General features: G+C 48.7%; 1 protein-coding gene across 4 annotated transcripts in view; it reads right to left on the bottom strand.

Annotated features, from left to right (window-relative positions):
• LOC100678771 overlaps nucleotides 1-25,303 on the bottom strand; it is a 105,010-nt gene that overhangs the window by 7,900 nt on the left and 71,807 nt on the right. For 3 of the 4 annotated variants that reach the window (XM_016981292.3, XM_003423778.5, XM_008217381.4), the window contains exons 2-3: nucleotides 7,990-8,035; nucleotides 4,886-5,018 (exon numbers count right to left, since the gene is read on the bottom strand). In XM_016981292.3, the coding sequence (XP_016836781.1) occupies nucleotides 4,886-5,018; nucleotides 7,990-8,035 (179 nt within the window). Of the gene's footprint in view, nucleotides 1-4,885; nucleotides 5,019-7,989; nucleotides 8,036-10,312; nucleotides 11,203-25,303 lie in introns of those variants that run through there. The other variant, XM_008217382.4, reaches the window with a different exon arrangement.

The following is a 25,303-nucleotide window of genomic DNA, read 5'->3' as shown; positions in this document are numbered from 1 at the left end:
GAGAGCAACTCTTCCACGAACGACAAAATCGTAGACTCTGCATAGCCTCTCTCTCTCTCTCTCTCTCTCTCTCTCTCTCTCTCTCTCTCTATCTCTCTCTCTCTCTCTCTGCGGTACAAAAGAAGGTGTCTCTTCCAGGAACGAGAAGCGCACAGCCTCCGGCAGGTTTTTACGGACGGCCCGACGGTGCTAATGAGGGGGACACGCAGCAGTGCGACGTCCTCCGCTCTGTGTACTTTGCCATTTAGCGCCGAGGCATAGTGTGTCGGTATGTTCTCTCTCTTTCTGACTGCCTTCTTTTATAAGGAGGTGTTACGAAATTCAACGGGGAAAATACCGTCGAGAGGTATTCCGTCGCTTTTCATCGGATTTTTATTTAAAAAAAATCGAACCTACGAAAGAAGTACACGTAGGGTCAGACTGGTCGGGAGTCCGCTGCCGTCAAAATCGGAGAATGTCCCTCGTAAAACCGGCCCAAAGGGGAAGATCAGAAAGAGGGACAAATAAACAGAGAGAAGTCGCGGTAGTCTTCGGGAAAGGACTTAATTCTGGCTCTCGACTTTTTTCCCGGCGTATTAATACAGATGTTCCTCGCTCTCTCGAGCGGCGTGTATGAGTTATGTTATTGGACGCTTCGCTGGGCTGCTTCTACTCTCGTGAGAATGTATCCCGACGTGTGTATCTCCTCTGTGTGTGTGTGTGTGTGTGTATACCTGAGGGACACGAATTATCTGACGATCGATAAATATGGAAACAAATGTCCGCGCGTGTGTTATGCAAATACACAGCGCGCGGCCGAGAGGATGTTTCGGGCCGAATCGCGCTGATTTACGAATTTAGAAACTTCCTCGTGATTGAGTTACGCGATGCACTTTCGAAACGCCCGATGATGTTTCAATTCGGCAAGGCGAATCGGTCACGTTTATATTTAGAAAAAATAGGACATTGTACGCGCACGTCACGTGTCTAAACATAGTCCGCGTGCGTTTCATACTTTTTTCATCGATTATACGTCACGGAATTATAATACGCGAAAGAGAAGCTGCTCAATTTGCGTAATTTATGTCATCGTGTTCCGCCTAAACCGATTCTCGCGCCATTGTTCTCTCGTGTCGGAGCTACTAAAACACGGGATTAAATCCGCGTACGCCTCCTCTCCAAAAATAAACCATCCATCGATAATCACCCGCGCGAAGCATCTGCACCCGCGCGATATAATTAAAGCCGGAGTTTCTCTCGAGATATACTCCATATATATATAAGCTGTCTCGCGGATTCCGCCGATGCGTTAGCGTTTTAACGGGACGTGAGAGTTCCTTTACTCGCTCGTGGCCGTCGCTCCGTTAATGGCAGTTCCCATTAATGACTAATTGAATTTATCGTCCGAGCGCGATACGACGGGATACGTGTATCGATTGCGATCGCAAAAGGGGTAGAGGGAGATTAATTGATTGACTTAACGTTTAGCCGCTCCGCTCCGCGATGATCTATTTTTTCCTCGACTGGAGCCCGCGTAATGCGATATACCCCGCGTTGGAGAGCTTCGTGTTTGCGAAAAGAGGGATATAGTGGTAGGCTATGAATATTTTACGAATATAATATTGTGTCATACTCGCGAGATTAATGCCGATGGATGAAGGAGCTGAATTATTAAAAGCGATAGACAAACAGAGCGAGCGATCGGATCTTTTCCGCGCGAGGAGATCGACGGGAAAATGTCGGGTCGGCTTCGGGCGCAGGGATCAAAGAGGTATTAATCGCTCTCGGCAGAGAGAAAAAATCATCTCTCGTTCGAGAGAGGCTGATTTATCGGCGATTGATTGGACGCGGAGAGTGGACGTGATGCGCGCGGGGAGCGACGACCCGGGGAAAATTCCTCTCCGTCTTTCCCGGTGAACTCGCGGCGTCTAATTAGGGAAGAGGAGGACTGTATAACACTGGCTTCCACGACTTTCCCATCGAAATCGACGCGTGTCGAGGGAAGCGCCCCTGTTCGGAGCCGAGTAATTGGCCACTTACGCGCCTTCTGAAACACAACGATATTATTCGGCCGTTCCGCGAACGGCGATCATTAGCCCGCAAAGCAAGCGCGCGCGCGGCGTCCAATATCGAAGCCGAATATTCGATTAGCCCGCTCGCGCTGGAGAAAATCGATTCGCTCTCCGCAAAAGTTATATCCTTACAGTGTCTCGAGAGAGAGCGAGAGAAGAGGGGGCGGCTCGATCTGAACCCGGGTCCCGGTTATTATCGTGGGGGTAATCGCGCCTAAAAGCCGGCACCCCGCTTTTGATTAAAATTGCCTTTTAATTCATTTGTGCCACGGCCTCTAATCTTCGCGGCGCGACGGCTTGATACGGGTCGCTCTCCTCGCCGTGCACTGCGTATACGGCTGTTTATTCGCGCGAGAGCGAGAGCGACTCTCGATGGATGGGTGGGAGGAGAGAGAAACGGTAGGAGAGAGAGAGAAAGATCCTCCGCAGATAGATGCAGAGCGACGATAAGCGGCACCGATTAATCGCGCGCGCGCCTCGGATTTTTTGGGAGGGGCTACTGCGCGCCTCGTATTGTGTGCAGTACCTACCCCCGAGATTTATACTTCTGGTCATGTCTACCTGTTATTATCGTCGTTACGAAATTTTTACGAGGAAATGTAAATCCGAAAGTTCGCAGTATAAGGTTTTATCGAGCTGAAAATCCGAGTTGAAACAAAGTTGCGGATCATACTCGCGGAAAGTTGTTAATAAACTTTAATGACCCGATCTTAGGGCGAATTAATACCCTCTCGTCAAAAAACACGACACTCGATCTACCGCTTGTTTTCGCGCTACATACGGAGACGCGCAGAGAGCCAAGCGCTGCTACAGCCCCTACTCGCGTCTCTCCATTAAACAGCGGAGCGAGTTCCGTCGTCGTCTTCGCCGGAAGCGCCCAAGTTCGATAATGGTAACTGGAGCGAAAGCGAACGGCCTCATACGATATCGTATAGTGTTATGGCTCGGACGTGCGCGAATATAAACGCGAGAGCGACGATCTATGTATACTTCTTCTTCATCGCCGCGCTTTTCAGGCTGTCTCTCTCTCGATGCGTATCGATACGAATCCGAGACGAAGTTGGTAATTAAGATTGCCGCGGAGGTAAACAGCGTATAGAGTGTCTGCGCGGCTGCGTACGATAAAAATTGGGAAAAAGAAACGAGGGGTGTGAGCTAAAGAGAAATCAATGCCCTCGCGGAGGGAAAGGGGGGAGGAGAATGATGGAGGGCGAGAAAGGAGGCTGATCTTGTTATGCGCGAAGGCGCGAGCGAGCGTATAGTGACCCTATCATTAGCACCTAAACGAACGGCTGGTTCGTTTCTTCCTCCCATTGTCTATCGCGGCCAGACTCGGAGTCTTCCTTTCTCACAGTTGTCTCCGATGCAAACCGTAAACTATTATTACGGATCGGAAGCATGGCATCGCGGATGAAAAATCGAGAAGAGCCGACCTGTCAGCGCGGGAATTCGCGTGCCTCGAAGAAAGCGATTAGAAGGGCTGCTGCTGCGCGGCGCGTTCCGAGGATTCTCTCTCTCTCTCTCTCTCTCTCTCTCTCTCTCTCTCTCTCTCTCTCTCTCTCTCTCTGCGGGGGTCGAGACTCTCGTACTCTCGTCGGCTTATCGATCCTTCGGCGCCGGATGCAGATTCGCAGAATCGAATATTAATGTCCCCGGCAGCCTTTGTTTCCGAAGGCTCATTTAAACATTAACATTCCTCGTGTCTAGGAGTTTTTTTTGTAGTTTCATACAGCTACATTTTTTTCTGTCTATTGCGTAAGCATATCGCTCGCGTGTGTTTACAGTTACGATATTCCAAATCGAGTGACTCATCGAGCCTATTCTCAACGCCGATAACCACAGCGACCAAATGAGTGCGTTAATGAGACCGAGAGGCAATTTGCTCTCGGTCCTTTTTTCTCTCTCTCTTACGAACTCTACGCTCGCGACCGTAAATGCAAAGTATCCCCTGCGAGACTTCCGTGTTTTCGAGGCCGTCGTCGCTCTCGTGGTTCACCTAAAAAAATAAAGAGAGAGAGAGAGAGAGAGAGAGAGAGAGAGAGAGAGAGAGAGATGTACGCTGGCATGCGACAAACCGAAAGTGTGTGTAGCGAGCTTTTTACGATTGCATTTCTATGCTAATCGGCGTAGGGCGTTCAAACGCCTCGCCATACTCACTCTCGCTCACCTTATACGTATTTTTCGCGGCACGTCCAGTGTTTTCTCTTCTACCGTCGATTATCCGCCGTAGTGCATTTTTTCAACTTAACAGTTATGCCCGGACAAATTCGTTCGATTAGAGGCACACATCTTTTTAACGCCGAGTGTCGATTAAAAAGAAAAAAGTATAGTCGCCGCTCATTTATGCGGAGAAGAGCCGTAAATAAAAGCCACGGGGACGCGTGACGAGCGAGCACGCGATGCTCGACAAAGTGTCTCCAGCCGTAAATCTCGGAGGAAAGCATCGAGCGCGAGAGAGCCGTATCGAAGCCGCGTGGATTTTCGTTAATTGATTATACACGCGCCGAAGGATTTCCGAGAAAAGAAATCGAATAGTCAGCCGAGCGAGAGCGATTAGAATATTCATCAGGCTCGTCTGGTTTGGTTGAAAAAATTCAGATTTCCGGAAGATCGTCGAGACGCTCGCTGAGTTATGATTATCTTAATTAGCGTCGTATCTCATCGCGAACGAGATGAAATTGAATTTCGTGTGCGAAACCTATTATAGACAAATATTATGCAGGTGTACGGATGTCTGTGGATGACTGTATACGTCGATTTATCAGAATATCGGCGGGTTCGTATAATTAACGCGGTTACGTAATATTATAAAGAAAGATGATGGGTATACTTACGATAGGGTGCATTATGCTCATTGCGCACTGTGGATTTGACCGTGCGTCCGTGCACGGTAACATTGCCTCTGCTGCAAGTCGAGTAAAGACTCACGGAGCGCACCGTTGACGGCACCGCCCCGCACATCACCACCTGCACAACAGAAATCATATCGCACATCTCAATATCCAACATCTATAAAAGCAATAACTCGGCCGGTTCAACACACCCAAAACGACCGGCGCATAACCATCCCTTATGGAAAAATCCTCGTACGCGTTCGCTCCGCGTATTAAAAATTCCCGCGAGCGCGAGCCACATAATCCCGAAAATCCGGGCAATTCGTTAGCCTTTCCGGCTCCGTATTCGCGCTTCGCTGTTTTCTGCTCGGGCTCGCGGATCGATGGATCCCCGAGCGCGCGCTGCACACATAACCCGTAAACTTTTCGGGGCACAGGGCGAGTCGCAAGCGCGGAAGGTTCGACGACCGGCAGCAACGACGTCGTTACGATGGAGAGAGAGAGAGAGAGAGAGAGAGAGAGAGAGAGAGAGAGAGAGACGCGCGGCTTTTACGGTCGATTCGCGCGACACAATTCGCTGCTCCCGACGTTTCGTGTACTATTTGCGCGAAGCTTTCTCTGACTACTATCGTCTCTTTCTGTGTGTATGTGTGTAAATCTATCGGGGATAAAACGCATTATGCGAGCTCGGGATACATGTTGTTTTCGAAAGGGTGTGCAGTAAACCCAATTTTCTGCGGGGAAAATAAAATTCGATCGAGTAGCCTTTCTCTTTTGGCGATAGATTCTTACGACTGCTTCGAAGGAACCCACAGCGAGCTTTCACTCTCGTTTAAACGAGGAGCCCGAAAGATTTTTCGAATTCCGAAACCGAGGAATCGATTAAAGATCGCATCAAAAACCGACAAAGACTCAATTTGCGTCGAACGACCCGCGCAGTTGAGACGTCACCCCCCGAAAAACGCGAATAATTTATTCGCGCACGACCCGTTACACACATGCCCATAGGTGTAGGCGCCCGGCTTTCTTCATCGCACATAACGGCGCTTAATTATAAATTAAGATTCAGACTCTGTGTGGATTTATTACACGCACGCGTGTCTCCATTAATCGCGAGGCTGTGCGAAATTTCTGTTTCAAATTGTACTGCGACGATTTTCCCCGTAGGGCCCCCGATAAAGTACACACACACGCCGTCGCGACTGTCTCTCTCATATACGGCTCCGTGAAAATCTTGATAATATATAACGCGAGCTGCGGCGGTATAAGCGCATATTAATCAAGAGAGTGTGAATGCGAGAGCGACCTTTAACGGCGATTTAGTGCCGGAAGGAAAAAATATGGGCGTTTAATAGTCGCGCGGCGATTGAAAATAAAGTAATTGGCCACTTTTACGAGAAAGTTAATAAATTATTTTTACACGCGATATGCGCTCGCATGCATTAGCGACTGTAAATCAAATCATTACTCTTTTATCGATGTACGTATTTTTAATCTGGATTAGCTTGATATGTTCATTCCGCGTCCATTTAATACTGGTACTAATGAATCCACTGTATAAATAACCTTGGCCCATAAATCATCCGAATAACCGATTAAAACCGCTCGCAGATCGACGACATTTTTCATGGGCGAATTAGAGTACTATATATTTCTTGGCGCGACGACGACGGCGACACACACGCGTGTACCGGCAGAAAAAAACGAGACGAAGGACGAGAACCATACGTTATCCCGGCCGAGATAAGACACGCCGACAAAAGACAATTTATGTGATTAAAAAATGAGCTGCTTCTCTTCAGCCGCGGAGAGCGAGCAGAGAAGAGAAAAAGCCGTATTCGTATCGAATTTATCGGGCACTATTAAATCGAAACAGGTTCGACACTTATATTGATTAAATCATCTCGTCGCTCACGCGAGCCCTCCGCGCTGACTGTATAATTTTGCACGCGTCGCTCTCGACCTTCTTCTTCTCCGTCTTCTTCCCTATGCCTATAAGCGACTGGAATTTTCGATCGGCGCGCGATATCGAAATTTGTCGAATCGCGGGGGACTTCCGAAAAAATTGTCGCGCGTCTCGTCGATGGTTTATCGCTCGTCGGCTATCATGGGACTTTTCTCGTTCCGTCGCTTTTCTTCGCTCGAGAATATTATAATACCGATTTTCGTTACATAGTAGAGTCGTGTCGTAAAAAGTCCCCATAAAGTCGCAGATGGCCCGATATAGTCGAGCAAAAAATCCAGCTTTAACCCACTGCCCTCCTCTTTGTCGTCGTCCATGCAAGCTCGAGAGCAAGATCCGAATCGCGTATTATTCAAATGAGTATACGGTTGGGGGGCCTTTTTCTCTCTCTCTCTCTCTCTCTCTCTCACTCTTCGGGTATAGCTAGTAATAAACGAAACATACACGCTACTCTCGCCTTCGTAGCGGCCCGATTCGATAAATAATTAAACATACCGGGTGGTGGCTCGCCGCGCGCGATAAATTTCGGGGACATTTGTTGGCGGTTCGTAATATAAGGGTCAGTCGGTGCCGGGCTATATAAGCCGCCCGATTATCGCTGAATAATGATCTAGCGATTAAATTTATAATATCGCGAGGACTCTCCTGTGTTTGTATATTCCGCCGATTTATCATACTTTGCGAGCGGCATTATGTCATTACGCCGTAAATTATGTTTCGGGGGAGCCGATGTGCTCCGTGTGGCGAAACGACTTCGTTATACAGTATTCGCCTAATGCGACGTGAGCCGCTTATTTATACGTATATGATCGCGAACAATAATTCGATGACCGTCGAGTCAAAACGATATCGGTATACGCGCATAATCAGGTCGAGAGCGAGGAAACCGCCGCAAAATGCGGCAGCGGCTATTAAGCAAGTGCAGCGCGCGATTCGTCACGTCGTCCTCGATATCTAATCTCCCTGCTCGCGTCGGTATACTTTCCTATACCCAAGAGTTTCACACTCCATAAATCCGGGCATGATTAATTTCCGAATGGATTTTCACCCGCGAATCATTCGTCTCGGTTATACTTTTGCTATAAAAACACAGACGCGAGTGAAAGTGTCGCATATAGTACAAATTTGCTTTTATACTCACCATCAGGAGGCACAAAATCTTCGCTAAGACGGCAAGCTGTGGTAACCTGAAACAAGCAAGAGCAGGGACTGCATTAAAATCGCATCTATCAAGGGCCTGAAAGAGAGAGGCTCTCTCGAGCATTTAAAATAATTATCGCCGGTGATAAATCCGCCGCTGCAGATTTATCGATTTCACCGCTGTTTATTAAAAGGACACGCGCTGAACACGCGAGACGAGAGTTTACAGGATAATATCCGTGAGACTACAAACGATACCACCAGCCGAAATGACGCTTATTCGAAAATCTTCGCATCGACACGCGAAGCTACTCAGAATAAGAAACCCAAGCCATCGCGCATTACATGCGCATACGTCCTACAGGTATGTACACTCGTATACTATTTCCCGCGCGTGCGGTCGAGTGTTATCGTTATATTACGCAACTCTGCTCACCGCGTGCGTGGACGTTATAACGGACCGATCCACCACTAGAGCACACATACGATCTCGAAATTCAGAGCAGAGCGTTACACTGTGAAGAAAATCCGGGGGATCCCGCGGATAAATCATCGTCGCTACGCCGTGACGGCGAATTCTCCTCCGCGCGCCGTTCACTCTCTGGAAAACACTCGGGCGCATTTATCATCGGCGGGGAGAGAGAGGGGAAGGCGTATACATCAAATCGTAATACGCGCCCTGCTTCTTTGAGCGCAGCTCAAGTTACCGCGAGGTTTAATTGCCGCGACGTGTGCAAGTGTGTGCGTGTGTACCTTTACCGCGTTCGCTGCACCGAGAGAATAGGCTTCGCTCGGACAAACAAGTGGGAATAATTACAATAATATCGTGAGCGCGCTGTGGATACGCAATTATAAGACAATATTCTCTATTTTGAAAACAAAACGCACCGGAATTCCCGGCTTTCTCGGCAAAGCGCGTCAAGCATCATTCAATTTGAGACTTTAAAGAAAAGCCGCCGCCGCCGGTAGGAGGAGAACTGCAGCAGCAGACGGAAGGGAGTAAGAGAGAGAAGGTGGGCAACGGCGCACACACGCCCCGACTGCAGAATCGCCTTTCTCGCATAAATCGGAGCCGCGCTACTATGCTCGCAGTAGCTCGCTCCTTCTCTCTCTCTCTCTCTCTCTCTCTCTCTCTCTCTCTCTCTCTCTCTCTCTCTCTCTCTCTCTCTCTCGCTCGCTCGACTTTTCTGCTGCGCAGGTATGCGCGCGAGTCGCGCGACAGTAATGTTGGCCGGGTGTTTACAGGAGCTGATGCTGTTTGTTTCTCAGACTCGTGATGAGTTTTCGCTTGGAGTTTTTGTTTGGAGCATAAGAATATTATATGGTCTACATTCCACAGTCCATCAGCTCGACGACGATGGTTAATCGGCCGACGAAACTGGTTATCGCGGCTGAAATAATAAGCTACACCGCGCGAACAATATAAGCGCGAGTGATTTACGAAGCAGAAGCCTATGCATGTATATAAACACACACTCACGTACACGGGAGCGAGTAGTACGAGCGGCGAACAATCGGACAGCGGCTCATTAGCGTCGAGCGTTAATTAAGGAGTGATAATTTTATTCGACACTTTTCAGCTCGGGTGTGGCGAACCGAAGTTCGTGGAAGTGGCGCGCGCCCAACTCGGCCCCCGCGTGTGTATCTCGCGCACACGCGAAGTTCATTAAAGTCAAATCAAACGGACAGTCCGTGGCAAGAGTCTGCGCCTCCGCTTTGAAAAATAATTCAAGATTTATTCGTGCGCGCGCGCGCGGTGAAAAACAACGGTATACGGGCAGGACTAATCGAATTAAATCCAGAAAGGGTGTGTAATTGTTGATGCATGAGGGGAATATTCGCGCGACGAGGGCGAGAGTAAATTTTTGCGTGACGACGCTTGATTAAGCGCACGCATTTGAAAATTGAATCCGGTATCGCCGCCGCGGTACTTTCCAGAGCAGGAGGAATTATTACACTACTGAGCGTAACTGTGTACTCGTCTTCAAATAATACACACGATATGCCGTATTATGAAGAACATTATGCAAGAGATGTTTTTATTTTTCCGAGAATACGCTGTATCGTAGTAGACTCTGTATGTGTTTTTGTTTGCCGATCGACGGACGTAAGAGGTGCGCGGAATTCCGATAATTTATATCGCGAAAGTGCAGTAAATAAATATTTGCGTCTACGCGCGCGTTTATGGGCTCGCGAGAGACGATATTGTTCATTTACGAAAGGCGATTGTAATTAGATCGCTGCATTCCATTCGTGTTTATGCGATCGAGAGTTCAACGACACAGTTATAGCGATTGATTTCTCTTCTGTCCCAAAAAACTCACCCTCGGCACAAGATCACCAGTAACATAACTGCGAGTCCACCTCATCCCAGATTCTGATCATACTTCCTCACTTTGCGCGTCGACACAGTCCGGAGCCGGATATCGGTGAGCAACGAGCGATTATTATTTACGAGCTCGAAATCACGCTTTTTCGACGTTTCCTCAAACCGCGCGCCGAGTCCCTTATCAATATTTTATGGCGGCTTTAGATGAGTCGGTGTTTCGGCTTTGATGGACGAGAAGGCAGATGATGATACACGCAAGCGGGCGCGTTATCTGTCTCGGCTGACTAATTAAAAAAAAAATTTTTGCGCCTCTGAATCACTTCTCCTTATCGCACCGCAATTTACATCTGCGTCTCTCTCTCTCTCGTAATGGATTACGTCGCTAGTGTGTTACACTTCTTCACTCTCACTGCAGCACTGAGGCATTGGCTCACCGCACCGCCGCATTGTCATCATCGTCTCGGCGATGCTAATCTCTGAGCACGCGATACAAAGCCGATGACTTTCACTTTCGCCCTTGCCTTAGGGGTTGAGGCCTTTTCCCATACTACTGGAGCATCGTGTTCTCTATTTGTTCGCGCGATCTTCCGCTCCTCCGGATAAGCATCGGACAGATGAGGGATGACTCGAACTTTCTCGCGACACTTCGAAAATTATACACTCCTCGGCATTGTATTAGCGCTAATTTTCTCGAGCCGCGCGCGCGCACATACACATACACAAGTAGTTTGCGGCAGCTGTCGCGACGCACTCATGAATAATTCACACAACTTTTCACGTGCGTATGGTATATGCAAAACTTTCGCGCACAACAACAACCTTTCTCCGATCGACCAGTGCAGAGCAGAGCGGCGGCTGTTTTTCTCCCCTCAAGACTCAGCACTGCACAAAAGACGCGACGACACAACGGAGCAGCGCGCCGGTCCGATGTCGAATGCCGGCCCGGCAATTCCGGCATGTTGTATATAGTCCAGCGGCGGCGGCCGAGCAGAATGACACCCCGGCGTGAGCTCACGTGGCCGCCGGGAGGCCGGAGTGGGGGGACGGCGCGACGCCGCGCGCGCGCGCTCGAGCGGAAGAAAAACGCCGCTTTGCGACGAGTTTTTTTCTACAGTGCTACGGATGACGGAACTGACCTGCGATCTGCGAAGGCGCCAAAATTATGTGGCGTGCGACGCGACCACTTGACGCGGCGAGTTGAAGGACTAGCGGGAAAAGACACTTTGAGCGGAGTCGCGATTGATGTGCGTATCGACGTCAAGGTTTCGCCGAGTGATGAGGTAATGCAGAGTGAAATAATTATATTGATAAACATTCCTGTGCGTTTATCCAAACGTTATAGCGGTGGTAGCCACCCAAGGAGGAAAATCCGTTTGCGCCATAAACTTTCACCGCAGAATAGAACGCATCCCGCTTCTCTCCAAACAAGCATATTTATGTACACACACCGCAGCGCGTATACGTGTATATCGACCCCCATGCGCGCGCGCATAAATAGCCATTACCGGCCAGTCTTGTCAATTTGTTGAACGTTAGCGAGATTTACAACCGCTGCTGGCTATTGTAGCGGGTGATTTGTCGCGTTGAGAGAGAGAGAGAGAGAGAGAGAGAGAGAGAGAGAGAGAGAGAGAGAGAGAGAGAGAATTTTCGGCTACGCGCGTTATTGTCGCATTCAATGCGCCCGCTCCCCTCCGATGCCAGGTGACTTTTCCGGAGGCTCCAAGTCGCAGAGGAAGAGAGGCTGTAAATTCTGCGGTTATGAGAAGAAGGCGGGACGCCTCAATGGAGACGTTTTTTATTATACTTATACGTTTGCTTTCGCCAACTGTACTTTTCTTCGCGAAAAAAAAGGAACGGAGTCCAACGGAAGATTCCTTTGTGGTAGTCAGAAAAAAGAGTATAAGTATTTATACGTTCGCGCGAGTAATTACGCAAGCCCGAGATCATAATAAACGCGGTTATAATTGATCACCGCTCATTATCATAAAGAGCCGGTGAAATATCTGTCTGCCGCGCGGCGAAAAGCCGGCATAATCTGGTCATTCATAACGAAAAATATTTCAATTTCGCCATAGGGCTTTGACGCGCGCGCGCCGAAAACGACGCTATATAATACAAATGAGAGCTAATTTTTAATCGTCCCGTCAGCAGTTCGATCGTAGTTCTCCATATCCTAATAGTTGCAAACTCAATTCGACTACGTTGGTGGCGAAATATGCGCTAGTCCTTTTTTTGCGGCGATGAAAGGTGCCTCGAACGCTCCGATATTTATGGGGGTCGCATTAGTCACGGGCCACATTCGCGTCCGATTATGATGCTGATTAGTTTTTTTCCCCGTCTCGGTACTTTCTCCGACCGCCTCTATCCCGAATTCGAACGACATGCATAATCGAGCGCTATCGTGCGAAGTTTATCGGCGCAGTTCCGCGCGTCGTCTTTGTGCGACGTAGTGAAGTCTAATCTCTCTGCCTGTGTTTCTCACCTTCGACTTGGTTTCCCCGCGAGTATACACTCGGTTTTTGCGCCTCGACGTCCAAGTATCGATTACGCGGGAGTGTATCGGCCGTCAAGGAGGGAAGCCCGGCAAGAGATTTTCGCGTGGTGCCGTGGTGCACGCGCCCCAACAAGAGCGAGTTATAGAGGAGGAGAAACACACCCTCGGCGATCGTCATGACGATGAGAATAATGATGATGATGATGAGGCGGAGGGTGACACTCTGTATTTTTTGTGGGGTTACGCTGGACGAGTTTCCGGTCGATTTAACGGATTATATTTTTTACAGGAATCGGGTTTGGAGTTGGCTCACATCAAGAGCAAAAATAAATGTTTTTCAACTTATTTTTTGTAATGCACGTATACACCATGAATCTCACCGCTCATCAGTCACGATATCAAAACGACGATACATCAGCGGGACAATCCGAACTCAAATCCCGTAGTAAAAATAAAATATTCATTATTCAAATCTATGCAGCGTAAACTGAATTTTCACCCGTCATCAAATCCTCTTAACCTTATGATCAACAGTACAGCCTTGAACTCGCTACTGCACCAGCCAAATAGAATAAAATGAGTCTCCGCTTTTTTATATGATCCCTAAACGTCGCATACACAGCCGAGGACTCTGATTCAGAAGCACAAAAAGCCGGAGGCATCGGAGACGAGGATCTGATGAATGACAGCTGCCACACGCTCGATGACCGATTGCGCAACAATAAACGCTGAAAGCTCATCTTCCTGTGCATACACGAAGCGGCTCGAAGGAGAGAGAGAGAGAGAGAGAGAGAGAGAGAGAGAGAGAGAGAGAGAGAGAGAGAGAGAGATAAGACGAAAGGGGAGAGTTATAGAGGAAGCATGAATCACCGGACGAGATCCTGTGACGAGCGCAAGGCGCGACGCATGATCCAGTGTCATCGAGCCCGCTTCTTCCTCCGCCCTCTCATCGTGTCTCTCGACGAGGCTCTCCCTTCGTCGTTTAAGTATAAGCTAGTAGAGAATAATTTTCGAACGCAGATGTTTTTGTTAATACTTCTCGCTGGGCGGGATTCACCTTGAAACAAAAAGGATCAGGTGTTTCGATTTTTTGTTGCTTCTTGGACCTGTTCTTTTTTCACCCTCGTAAATCCTTCTCATTTTCACGAAAACGGTTCCGCCGTGTTACTTATGATTTACAACCGATTCCACCGTAGCACCCGCTGCTTCGACTTTTGTTTAACCAAATCAAAAAAACTTCTTTGGACACCTTTCTCCCGTTTGCTTTCCCACACTCTTTATCTCCTCTCTTCATTCCGTCCCGTACACGCTTTTCATTTCCATTTCACTCCTTTCCTCGTCGTAGATTTCGGCTGCTGGAAAGTCGTCGCCGTAGCGCGCGCCAGCTTAATTGAGTTTTACGGAATTCGTTCCGTACATCCGCGCGATAATGGAAAAACTAGTCGTCGTCGTCGTCGTCAAGATACCGCAAGACAAAGTGAGGAATTTCAATCGAGTAGCTTTATCAAGCGCGGCACTTAAAAAACCCGTAAACTTAACGCAATAAGTGAGTAACGAGCTGGCCCGTAAATCTCCGTTTTATTATAATAAGAGATGATTCCCCTGACGAGACTCTCTCTCTCTCTCTCTCTCTCTCTCTCTCTCTCTCTCTGTTTATTTATACACATACACACACTCACGGCGGAGTTATGATTTATCGGCGATCGCGCAGATAACGAGCGCGAAATTTTTATTAGTCCATCAGCGGAGCGCAATCAAAGCCACGACTCTTTTTTATTCGCATCCGCGGACGAAAATCGACGAGAGAGACTCTAAGCCGCTACAGCATCAGCCGTCGACCAATTAAGCATCGCGAGCGCAAACCTGCATCGGTATAAACAAGGCGGAATGCAGCGCGCACGCTTACGTGTGTGCCACCGAGCGGCTATACTATCGTGGCGACGAGTTCTCTCTCTCTCTCTCTCTCTCTCGCTCTCTCTCTCTCTCTCTCTCTCTCTCTCTCTCTCTCTCTCTCTCTCTCTCAAGACGTCGTCCGGCTGATCGGCGCCGCTCGATCCATTTGCCGATAGGTATCGAAAATATACTCCGTGCTCTGCGATGCAAGACCGATGTCATCGGAATTTCTCGTTTCGCTGGAGAAAATTTTGCCGCGATGCGGTTTATAAATAAAATCGTGTCTAGCATTACCGAAAAAGCCGGAGCGAGAGGGACACGGGAGAGGATAATGCATCCTCGCGCGGTACGCGCGTGTTTGCCCGTCGGATCACGTATGCGAAGGCGGCGGTTGAAATGTGCGAAAGGGGAATATGACGGCGAAGCTGTTAAGCTCCTGTTTCACGGCCGCCCCTCGCCGGAAAACAGCGTCGACATATTGTGTACCGAGTAAAACAGTGTTTAAAAGATTTGCTTTCTCGAGCAGTTCGCACAACAAGGTCTCGAAACATCCAGTGATAGGAGAATCGCGATGGTCAGCCAAAATATCCGCACGAAAGAGTCGCTGCGCAGTTCGCGCGTGAAAAAAGGTCGGAGGCCTAATCGTATAATACCAGGAAAGCGCGTGACTGCGTGAACGCGCTTCGAGGCGTGCCAAACAAGCCGCGAAGCTTATGAAAATTCGCCGAGAAAGTGTAAACAAACGATGACGAATCTCGCGTCGGTAAGCCGATCTTCGCGCGATTCTCCGGAGCAGTGTCGTGGTCAATCGTCGCTGTAATATACAACTAGTGTACACATATCACGACGCGCATGTGTGTGTCTCCGGCAACGCTACGATCGATCCGAAGACTGGCAAAGATAAAGCAGGCGGCTCGTATTGCCTCTATATAGCCGAGGCAGAAGAGAAGCGCCCTAAAAGTGCGACTCGCGCCGCTCTTGTGCGGATTCTTCTCTCCGCTCGTGCAGGCGCGCACACTTGCCAGTTTCATATGACTAAGTTCTTTCTCTCTGACTCACGCCCTCCGCGCGCATGTGTGTGTTTGCAGAATGCTCATGGCAAGCGCGAGTTTGTTATGGGCAGCGAGAGTATCGAAGCAAAAAACGAGAGGAGCTGATGGTGAGGGCTGAGACGCTTTTCGGTGAAGCGCGCCGATGTGGGTCGTCAACCTGAGGGGAAGAAAAAGCGCGCGATTATCGAATGTTTATGTGCGGGGGACTTGCGAAAAAAGTAGGAAAGAGAGCTTCGACAAAAGTAAGTGGAATTTCGTGGTAACGACACTCGACGTGTGTCACGGCGACGATGACTAAGTTCGCAGGCGTCGATTAAGCGCCACTGATATTTTTTTTTCTAATCAACGCGGCGAATATTTATGAATTATTCACGTATGGTAATTTTTCTATTATTACTCCTTTCCGGCAAACCGTCCGCGAGTCTCTCTCGGAACGAGTTTAACGCGTTATTTTGAAAAATAACGATGAATAAGGAAAATTCTTCGATGGATCGTCAACCTCTCGCGCTATGCATTATCTCGACTGACCCACAATACCGTATCTATACACACCGCCAGCAAGCTCTGAATTCGATCGATCGCGCGTACACACGTACGCGATCCGATAAGGGCGATTATCCATTATCGCCCTTTCTTCTCTCTCTCTCTCTCTCTCTCTCTCTCTCTCTCTCTCTCTCTCTCTCTCTCTCTCTCCCCGACGATTTTTTCATTTCCAGGTCGCGAGGCGCAAACACACAGAGACGGCGTTGCGCGATTGACAGCTTTGAGCGACTCTTGACATTCTTTGCCATAGGTATGTATAATTGATAAAACGTCAGGGACCGGCCGCGAGGCACTCGAGAGCTGACGCTGTTTTGACGCGATGACATCGACGAGCCTGGAGTGTAATTGGGAAGAAGAGCTGCTACGCTGCGGATTAGGGTCGAGATTCTATTTCGCTCTGCTAAAAATTCAAAAATAACAAGATCCCATCGCCGTGGAAAAATAAAGTGAAAAAAAAGTACAGCCACTTGTAGCGGCGAATCGCTTCGCACGCGGCTTATCCCCGGCTAAACACACTCGGCTGGCTCGCCGCGAGGAGGAAAGAAGAAAAGGAAAGGAAAGGAGCGAAAAAATCCTCGAGTGACACGCGCTTGTACGCGCGGCGTATGTATCCCCCGGTGAGCGACTCTATATGTGTTATACGAGAAAAGGATATAAAGAGAAGCGGCTGCGACTGTCCGCCCCGCGTTAATGTCTTTACGTCGCATCGGATTTTCCCAAACAGGCACCGACAGCCCGATTAACTTTCGAGCCGAGTGGATTTCATGCTAGCCCGGCTGTATTACGACGCATTATATTGTAGGACAAGTGTTTTGCTCGGGATGCTCGGTTTTGCATATACTTCCGTGATACGCACTTTATCCGCGATTATATAACTCGACGCTTTCGCTCTCGCGTAATCGAGCTTATAAACAAAAAACAATGCGCGACGATTACGCTCTTTCTCACAACATTACACAGCGCGCGCACATCCGAAGAATGCGAAGAGTTATATAGCCAAACAAGGAAATACAAAGTATGATGAAGCGTGTTTTGCAAAATGTGTACGAGGAAAAGAATGAAACGATGAAAATCGACCGCACATAGCGATAACGCAGCAAATCAAAACAAAATTGAATAATCATCTCGACGCCATGGCGTAATCGGGTCAGAGAAGGCGCCACTATTACAGAAACTCGATTAACTTGCACGCAAAAAATCATCAGCTCTGCAAACTTATTAAACGCTTCTAATTAATACATTTCCTCCGATCGAAACGCGATAATAATCCACGCCTGGTCCCGCGATAACGGCAAAGAGCGCAGTATATACTGGTCCACCAGATGATGAGTATAGCGAAGAAAAAAAAGGATGAGTCTTAGAAGAGGGGCGACCGGTTAGTCACAATTAGCTGGCAAATCAATTGGCCGCTGGTGTGCAGAGGAGGAGCAGCGGCAGATTCATCAATATGCATTGGGATATAATCGAAGCGAGGTCATTAAAATGGTCGTCTCGCTGTTTCATTACCCGGAGGAAATTCCGAATGGCTTATTACATAAATAATGCCGTGTTTAAGCTACCGCGCGCGAGCCGCGATTTTTGTTTTTTTCTTTACTTTATAATATTTTCCGCTCATCGTCGAGCTCCGACACGGAATGCGCCGTGAATCAGTTTCCGAGGAAAAAAAAGCGTCGGACGCAATTTAGACAAGAACGTTTCTAGTTACGCACGAGATGCTCGACTGTAAAAAACGAATTAATAATCGCCCGTAGTGCATAAATAACTCAATTTGCGGAGTATTCAAATCACAAAACAATCTCTCGAAAACAAAGGTGTAAATCACGCAGCAATGAAGTCAACATCTTAGGCGCCGCGAGCGCTCTGCGGTGTGTGTCCAATTAATCGATATATAGCGCTTGGAAGGTGGAGAGATATTTCGGGGCGCCGCCGCGGCTGATCAGAAATGCAAACGATATGCCGCCCCTTTCGGGAGTAATGACGCCGAATCGCGCCCGGAGGCCCGTCGACGTGTGCATCCGATGCACCTCTGCTCACGGAGCTTTCCAGCTTTGGTTCCGGGAGTAAACAGGAGCATTACTCTCTCCGAGTCGCCGGAGACGCGAAGCTGGGCACGTAGTTCGATGGAACGTCCCCCTACTTCGTACGACCGTCTTGTACTCGGCTGAGAAAGCTTCTGGAAGGGCTAGATCGAGCTTCGGAATCGAACGTTTACGGAAGCATCCGTGTAGTGGGCAGTGCCGCGAGATCGCTTCTGGTTTATTGCGCGGGTGCAGCCGCGGGCCTAAAGTGCGCTCTGCACCTAATTAAGAAATGAGTCGGCCCACCCGCATCGACGCGGGTATTTATCGGCCTTTGATTTTATTGGACAAAAGGAGGAGATCCCAAGGCTTAGAAGAGCTTTTATATATGTCCGCAGGTTTATGCGGCTAATGAGGCTCTCTGGGCGTGGATCCCTGCGCGTTTTTTGGCGGGAAATTCAAACGTCCGCCGTATCGGTCACGCTCGACGCGTAACTCGGCTGCACACACACTGGTATCCTATCGGGCGTCCGGGTCACGGTCGATGCATATCGCGCTGCGGCTAATTAGCCCGACGGCCGACGATTGGACGGGCCTCCAAGTCCCTCCCCCGTCGAATTATATTGGCGCGCTGTCGCGCTAATTGCGCCGATGGGTGGCCCGATCGCTGATTTTTCTCAAGCTTTCTTCTCTCTTTCTCTCTTTCTCCTCTCGGCGCGTTATGTTATGCAAAGGAACGACGGGTGTAAATTTTTCGAGCCGCGGATAATTTGTAAGTAGCCGTCGTATACATACCCGTCAAACCAGTTCTCTTTTGCTCTCCGCGAGAGCCGCGAAAACGCGCGAAATTTTCGTAACGGAATATTATCATTATAATTATCCTGGCGGCGGCTCATTGCCGAAACTGATGCGTGAAAAAGAAAACGAAGCTGCGTCTCTATTCATCGAAAACGAGAGAATGTTGCTGTGGGAGGCGTGTGGTGTATATAATAACATATGAAACACACAGAGACGCGCGTTAAATCGAAGGTGATCCTTCAAGCGTGACACATGCGCGACCTCGCACCGATGTGTAATTTGCACTCGGCAACTCTTCGCGCATACGGTACACGCGTATGCAAGAGAGAGATATTTTAATTTCGTGATGTTTGCCGACACTAAAATCCCGACGCGAGTCGTTGCCTAATTCTTCTATTAGCCGTTCGGAACACACACGATGCGGACTATTTTTAGAAGAAGACACTCGCAGGTGAGAACCTGATGTGGGATACAGGAGATTTCTAACGCTAGATTTGCGGAATCGAACTGTATGTGTGGGTGTGTGTGTGTGTGTGTGTGGCGAGTACCCTTTTAGCGAGTAATAATTTTCGCGCGTGATTAGCACCTCGATGCACAGAATACGTGTTGGGAGAAATTTGTGGTAGCGCAATTTTTATGGTTTTCGAAAGCTATACTCCGCTGAGAGAAACTTTGCGCAAACAGAGTCTATCGATCGCTGGATCGTTCGATCGTGTTGAGAATTAACACGTTCCTTTGGCGGTGATTCGGACCGGTATCGTAAAATTCGCGAGATCTCCCACGCACATCAGCGCCCTGTATAGACATCTACGACGTCAGCAACTGCCTTGACGAGAGTTTGCGTTTTTGCAACTTTTGCGCGTACATCTTTTATCCTCCCGCTTTACTATCGATATCCTCGAGCGTGTATACATATACTCGGATGTATCATTTTGGAAGCTGGCCTTGGCGCGAAACTAAAAATTGTCTCTCTCTTTATGTATTTCCCATTATTCATACGCGCAGACGCAACGCAATACCCCGACTGATTTACTCGCTCTGTCTCGTATAGGCCGTTACCTCGAGATCGAATAAGCTCCTTTTTCTCTTTCTCTATCCGCGCACACCACAGACTCGGCTTCTCAAACGTCGTGATTTTTTATTGCGACGCGGCGCCTATGGCTTTTCTTTATCGCGCGTCGTTCTCTCTTATAATGGCCGCGCGCCGGCTTTAATGCTATCGGGGCGTATGTGAACCAGCCGTCGCGCGACTTTTTCTCCATCGGCTCTGCCACTACACTCCTTTTAATACGAGAGATAGCCTAGGAATACATAAACGCATTATTTTTTCCCTCTCGATAAAAGCGCTCAAGCGTCAAGAGAGTTTCTCAAGGCTCGACGGCTCTCGCGAAACAACGACTCTCTCCAGCAGCTTCCAGGAGAGCGAATAATAACACCGTCGCTCGTTTCCGCGTTTCCACGTCCCGACTGCCTTATCGCGGCCCTTTTACGAGTGTGTACAGCGAGAAAAGGTTCAAGGTGTGACACGTCCGAGTACTGCATAGGACACAAAGCAGCTCCGCCGAGAGGAATGTCTCAATCCTCATCTGCAGCGTTAGAGAGAAAGAGCAAAGAAAAGAACGCAGGAAAACTCGCCAAATTAACGGAGCTATCTCGAGGGGGAGAGAGAACCGCGGCGAATAAACAATTTATCGCGTCTACTTTAAAGCAGTCGCGTCTTATCGCTCGCAGACGCCGAGACCGTATACGCGCTGCCGGCTGTGGTGACGGCGGCAGCTTCGTATTGGCTCTCGCGAGAGAGCACGGAAACGAAATTTTCGATAAAGCAGAGTTACGGCGCGCGCTTTCCCCGCGCGGAAAACACGGCATAAACAAGCCGGAACCGACGGCGAGGAGGAGAGGCGGAAGCGGAGATTGCCTCGCGCGCGGCCACGCCGATCAGAATCGCATTAATTGCGTGCCCTCGCGATTATGTCTGTCGTACGTCTTGATTGGCTCGAGAGCTTTTTCGTTTTGGGGGAGCTGAGTAAATGTATATGAATTCGGTCTCTGTCGGCTTGAAGAATTTATTAGAGAGGAATTTCGAAAACCACCGCTTACACCACGCGGCTAATCGTCGTCGGCAGGGCTCGAATTTCATGCGCGCGGGAAACGTAATTGATTGCTGCCCACGGAAGGTACGAATTATAATTAGATTAGCCGCTCTCCTGAGCTCTTTATCAGTGTAATACGCGCTTCGCCATTACGACTTACCTCCGACGTCGTGCGAGAAAACGGCCCTGTGTTCTCACGTTTAGCCGTATACAGAGTTGAAAAAATTTCGGCGGGAGAGCTACTCCTCCGGATTGAAACGTCTCTCGGGCTATTTGTCGTCGCCCCGCCCATCTCGTCTCTGGCTTTTTGCACGTCGTCTGCTGATGCAAGAGACCGAATTTCGCGCGGGTAATTGAAGGTGCGCCGCGCGAGGTCGATCTCGCAGTCGCGATAAACAGCTCGATAAATCCCCGCCGCGGAAAATATAAGCAAGTCAGTGCAAATTTCGGCGAGATTGGGGGAAAACAGAGAGAGAGAGAGAGAGAGCGGAGAAAAGTTGGGAGACAGCAAGATTTAGCTCGAGTTTTCAATCAGCCTTGCGCCACCGCCCGCTGCTTTAGAGGAGCGAGACGCCCTCTTCGTCTTCCGCATGTCGTCTTGAATCACGTCTGTTTTAGTGCACTTGTTCCCTCCAAATCTCTCTCTCTCTCTCTCTCTCCTTTTAAATTTCCACTCCCACACCGTGTGTACAGGTTCCCGGAAAAAGCGCGGCAGCTTATAATTGAATCCGATAAATTCATTTCATCTCTCTCTCCCTCCGCTGCAAATTAAAATCCGTCTGCGCGCGCAAAAACGCATATCTTATACATCCCTCTTAATTTTCCCGCTCCGCGTCAGACCTCCTCTTTAATTTACGGGTATGCGCAGCTCGCATACCCGCTCGTTTTCTCCCTCCGCGGTAATCGCGCGCGTTCTGCGAACGGGAACAAATAATAAAGAGTTTGCGCGTACACACGTCTGTGTGTATAATACTGTACGTACGTAAGTAGCGAGTGAGGCGTTATATAGGGAGAAAGTGTATGTGTGTGTGCGTATAGGTGCGAACGGGATTTTTTGCACGCGCGAGAAGAAATTTTTCGGAGCTGATTGCCGCTCTCGCCGGGAGAGATGATTGGGCACGCTTGTTTGTTGTGCATTGTGCGAGTGTGTGTTTTTGAGAAAGGCGGTGAATTTTTTTGGAGAATCGCTTTTATATCGTGACTGAGTTTTTCTAAGTAGCTCTTTTCCGCATAATTCGCGATTGTGAATATATTTTTTCCGGCGAATCTTGTTTACAAACATCATTACCCGCTAAACTGCATACTCGCTCTATCTGTCGGAGTCTATCATTACAGCGATCTTATCGACGCGCGCGAAAGGGCTGCCGCGCAAAACTCTCCTAATCGTAAATAACCAGCAACACGAAATCCATTAACGCGCGTATATGCCTGTACCTGCTCGCGGCTCTAATTAATCGGACGACATTAGAAGTAGCACAATATTGCCGCGGTTTTATTCGTCGTCGCGAATCGGCTCTCTGCTCGTGCGCGAGCGCGTATAAGCGGAATGTATTCACGCGATAATTCAAAAGTAAAAGCGGAGAATTTATTTGTCGTGTGTGTGTGCAAAGCTTGTGTTCCGTTACGCGAAGTTTCCTCTTGTGACCTGTTAGTAGTCGATTATGACGCATAGGTGGCGCATAGGCACGTTTCGATTTCCCTTATCTTGATCTGTGAGAGAATAATATAAAGCAATATGTCATCCATGCCAAAACTGCCTTTCTTGAGCCCGTTTGGGCCGCTCATGCTGTATAACTGACATTTGAGCTTTATTTGTACGCACAAGCAGGTATGAAGAAAGTTCGCGTTAACAAGATAAAGTCAGCGATGGAAATCGCGATCTTCGAAAAAAGGAACGACGAGCTTATCATGTAAATATTATTTCACATATTTTACAGGCCGAGTTAATGTACAGCGTCTTCGGGAGATGAGCAGCTCTCGCGCGAGGGGCTTTTCAATTACATTATACGCGCGCGGAGATAAGAGCCAGATTCCGGCGTCCGATTATCATCGCGTATGCTTGTATATATAAGAGCCGCTGCTGCCACGCGCGCGCATGTATAAATTTCATTCTCGCGAAATTGCACAATTAACTGCGCCGCTAATTACCCCCGAGAGCTCGAGATAGGCGCGAATAATCTATCGACTCTATTCGCTACCTGAGTGTGTATAGACGTAATTAAAAGCTACGCTTGTATGTAGATAGATGCCTATACATAAGCGGAGGATGTTTCGTCGGATTTTTTTCTTGTAATACGCGTGTTTATGTTTCCGTACACTAGCAGGTGCTACTTCGTTTTCGAGCTGTGTGTGCGTCTGCGCGTACGTATCGACTCGGGCTTTTTTGCGGAATTAATTAAGTGCGCGTTGCCGCGTGGGATTTATGTAATTATTTGTTACGGCTGTAATAAGGCGGTCTATACGCTGGAGCATTAGTACTAGTCATTACGATCGTTTACTCTAAACAATCACACTCCGTTCTGACGGCCACATGAGCTTTAATCCGTCGGAAGTCGTTTGACGTCACATATACGCTGTGCAAAATCCAAACCATCGTTACACACACACACACACACACACACACACACACACATGGTAATTCAAGTAATCCCTCCTACTCCTCGCAAAGTAATCCTCGCAAACAAGCGCAAAGCGCTCGAGCCAAGGGTAGGTACACTCACGCGTCAGCGGCGAGTGTGTAAGGACGTGAAACGAGGAAAAGCGCGAAGGATGGCTGCGCGCGGCCGTAAGGTCGTCGTCGCCGCGGCGGCGCTGAAGATGATGAAGATGAAGAGGAGGGACGCGCGCGCGCGTGCGTGTGTCCTCTCTATAAATACATTACCTTGTTTGCCAAGCACTCGTACTCGTCACAGCCTCTCGCTCGACTCTGTCTGTGTTTCTGTGTGTGTGTGTGTATGGGTCTCTCAGTGTATACAGGAATGCGGCTTTACGAGCGAGTCGAATTCAGAGAAGCTTTTTGCCGGATTTTTAATACGCGTAAGGCTATAGAGAAATCGGTTTCGCTTCTCATGTGGGTGGTATTAGCGAAGGATCGGGCGTATTATGAATGAACGAGCCAATGGAAAATTATCTCGGATCGCGGCTCGTCCGCGTGTAATCATTAATTTTCAAGTTTATCGCTCGTCAGCTTAATACGAGTCGAGTTTCTTACACGCGTTATGCGTCTGGTAATTTTTCATTATAAATATGTGTGCTAATCGCACACGCTTGGCCGATGTGTCGTTATAGACTATTTATCTCGCCGGTTAATGCAACTTTATCGCCGAATTCCAGGTAATTAGATAAAAACGAGCGTATTATCGTCTGAATTTTCGCGACAGCGTATACATATAGTAGTGCGTGTCTCTTTTATCCAGAATTTTCGCGGCCGAGAGATCGGTATGCCGTTATACGGACGCTTGCGTAACGCCGAGCAGTGTGTAACATAACAAGAGGGTCGAGATTAGCATCGGAATTCATCAACGATCGAGGCTTCCTCCGAATCTCGACTGTTGAAAGTTGGTCTTTATCGATGCGAGAACGGCACTACCACAATATCGTCGTTGCTCTGGTTTGCCTTATAGCAGATAAGTGCCCGCACATTGTTACCGCGCCGGGAATACACCTTTATTTGCCGGAATGATGCGCGAACCAGTCAATAAACTCCGACGTAAGACCTTCGATAAACGCGAGGAGATGTGTTATTGAACCTAGAGATTTTTCACTCTCCTTATCGAACTTAGACTTTGCGCTGCGAGCATGTGGAATTTTTACACTCGGCGAGATTACGAATTTATTGGTAGTTTTCTTTATCGCGCGACTCTCTCGACGGAACCAAAATCCGCGACGCTTTCCAAGTACAGTTTGCCGAGCATCTCGCAAGTCACTGGCATTTTTTCATCTCCCGCCGCTAAAAATAGCCGTACCTATATCAATGAACCACGTCGCGCGGTATCGTTCCCGCGATAATATCTTCGGTCAATAGTCGCGACTGTACACCTCGAAGGTTTCCCGCGACGCAACGAAAATCGACGATGACGACTAGTATGGTACCAA

This window comes from Nasonia vitripennis, chromosome 1 (genome assembly GCF_009193385.2).
Source record: "Nasonia vitripennis strain AsymCx chromosome 1, Nvit_psr_1.1, whole genome shotgun sequence".
Lineage (NCBI taxonomy): Eukaryota > Metazoa > Arthropoda > Insecta > Hymenoptera > Pteromalidae > Nasonia > Nasonia vitripennis.
The sequence above is the reverse complement of the archived record's forward strand: the minus strand, read 5'-3'. Positions and strand labels throughout refer to the sequence as shown.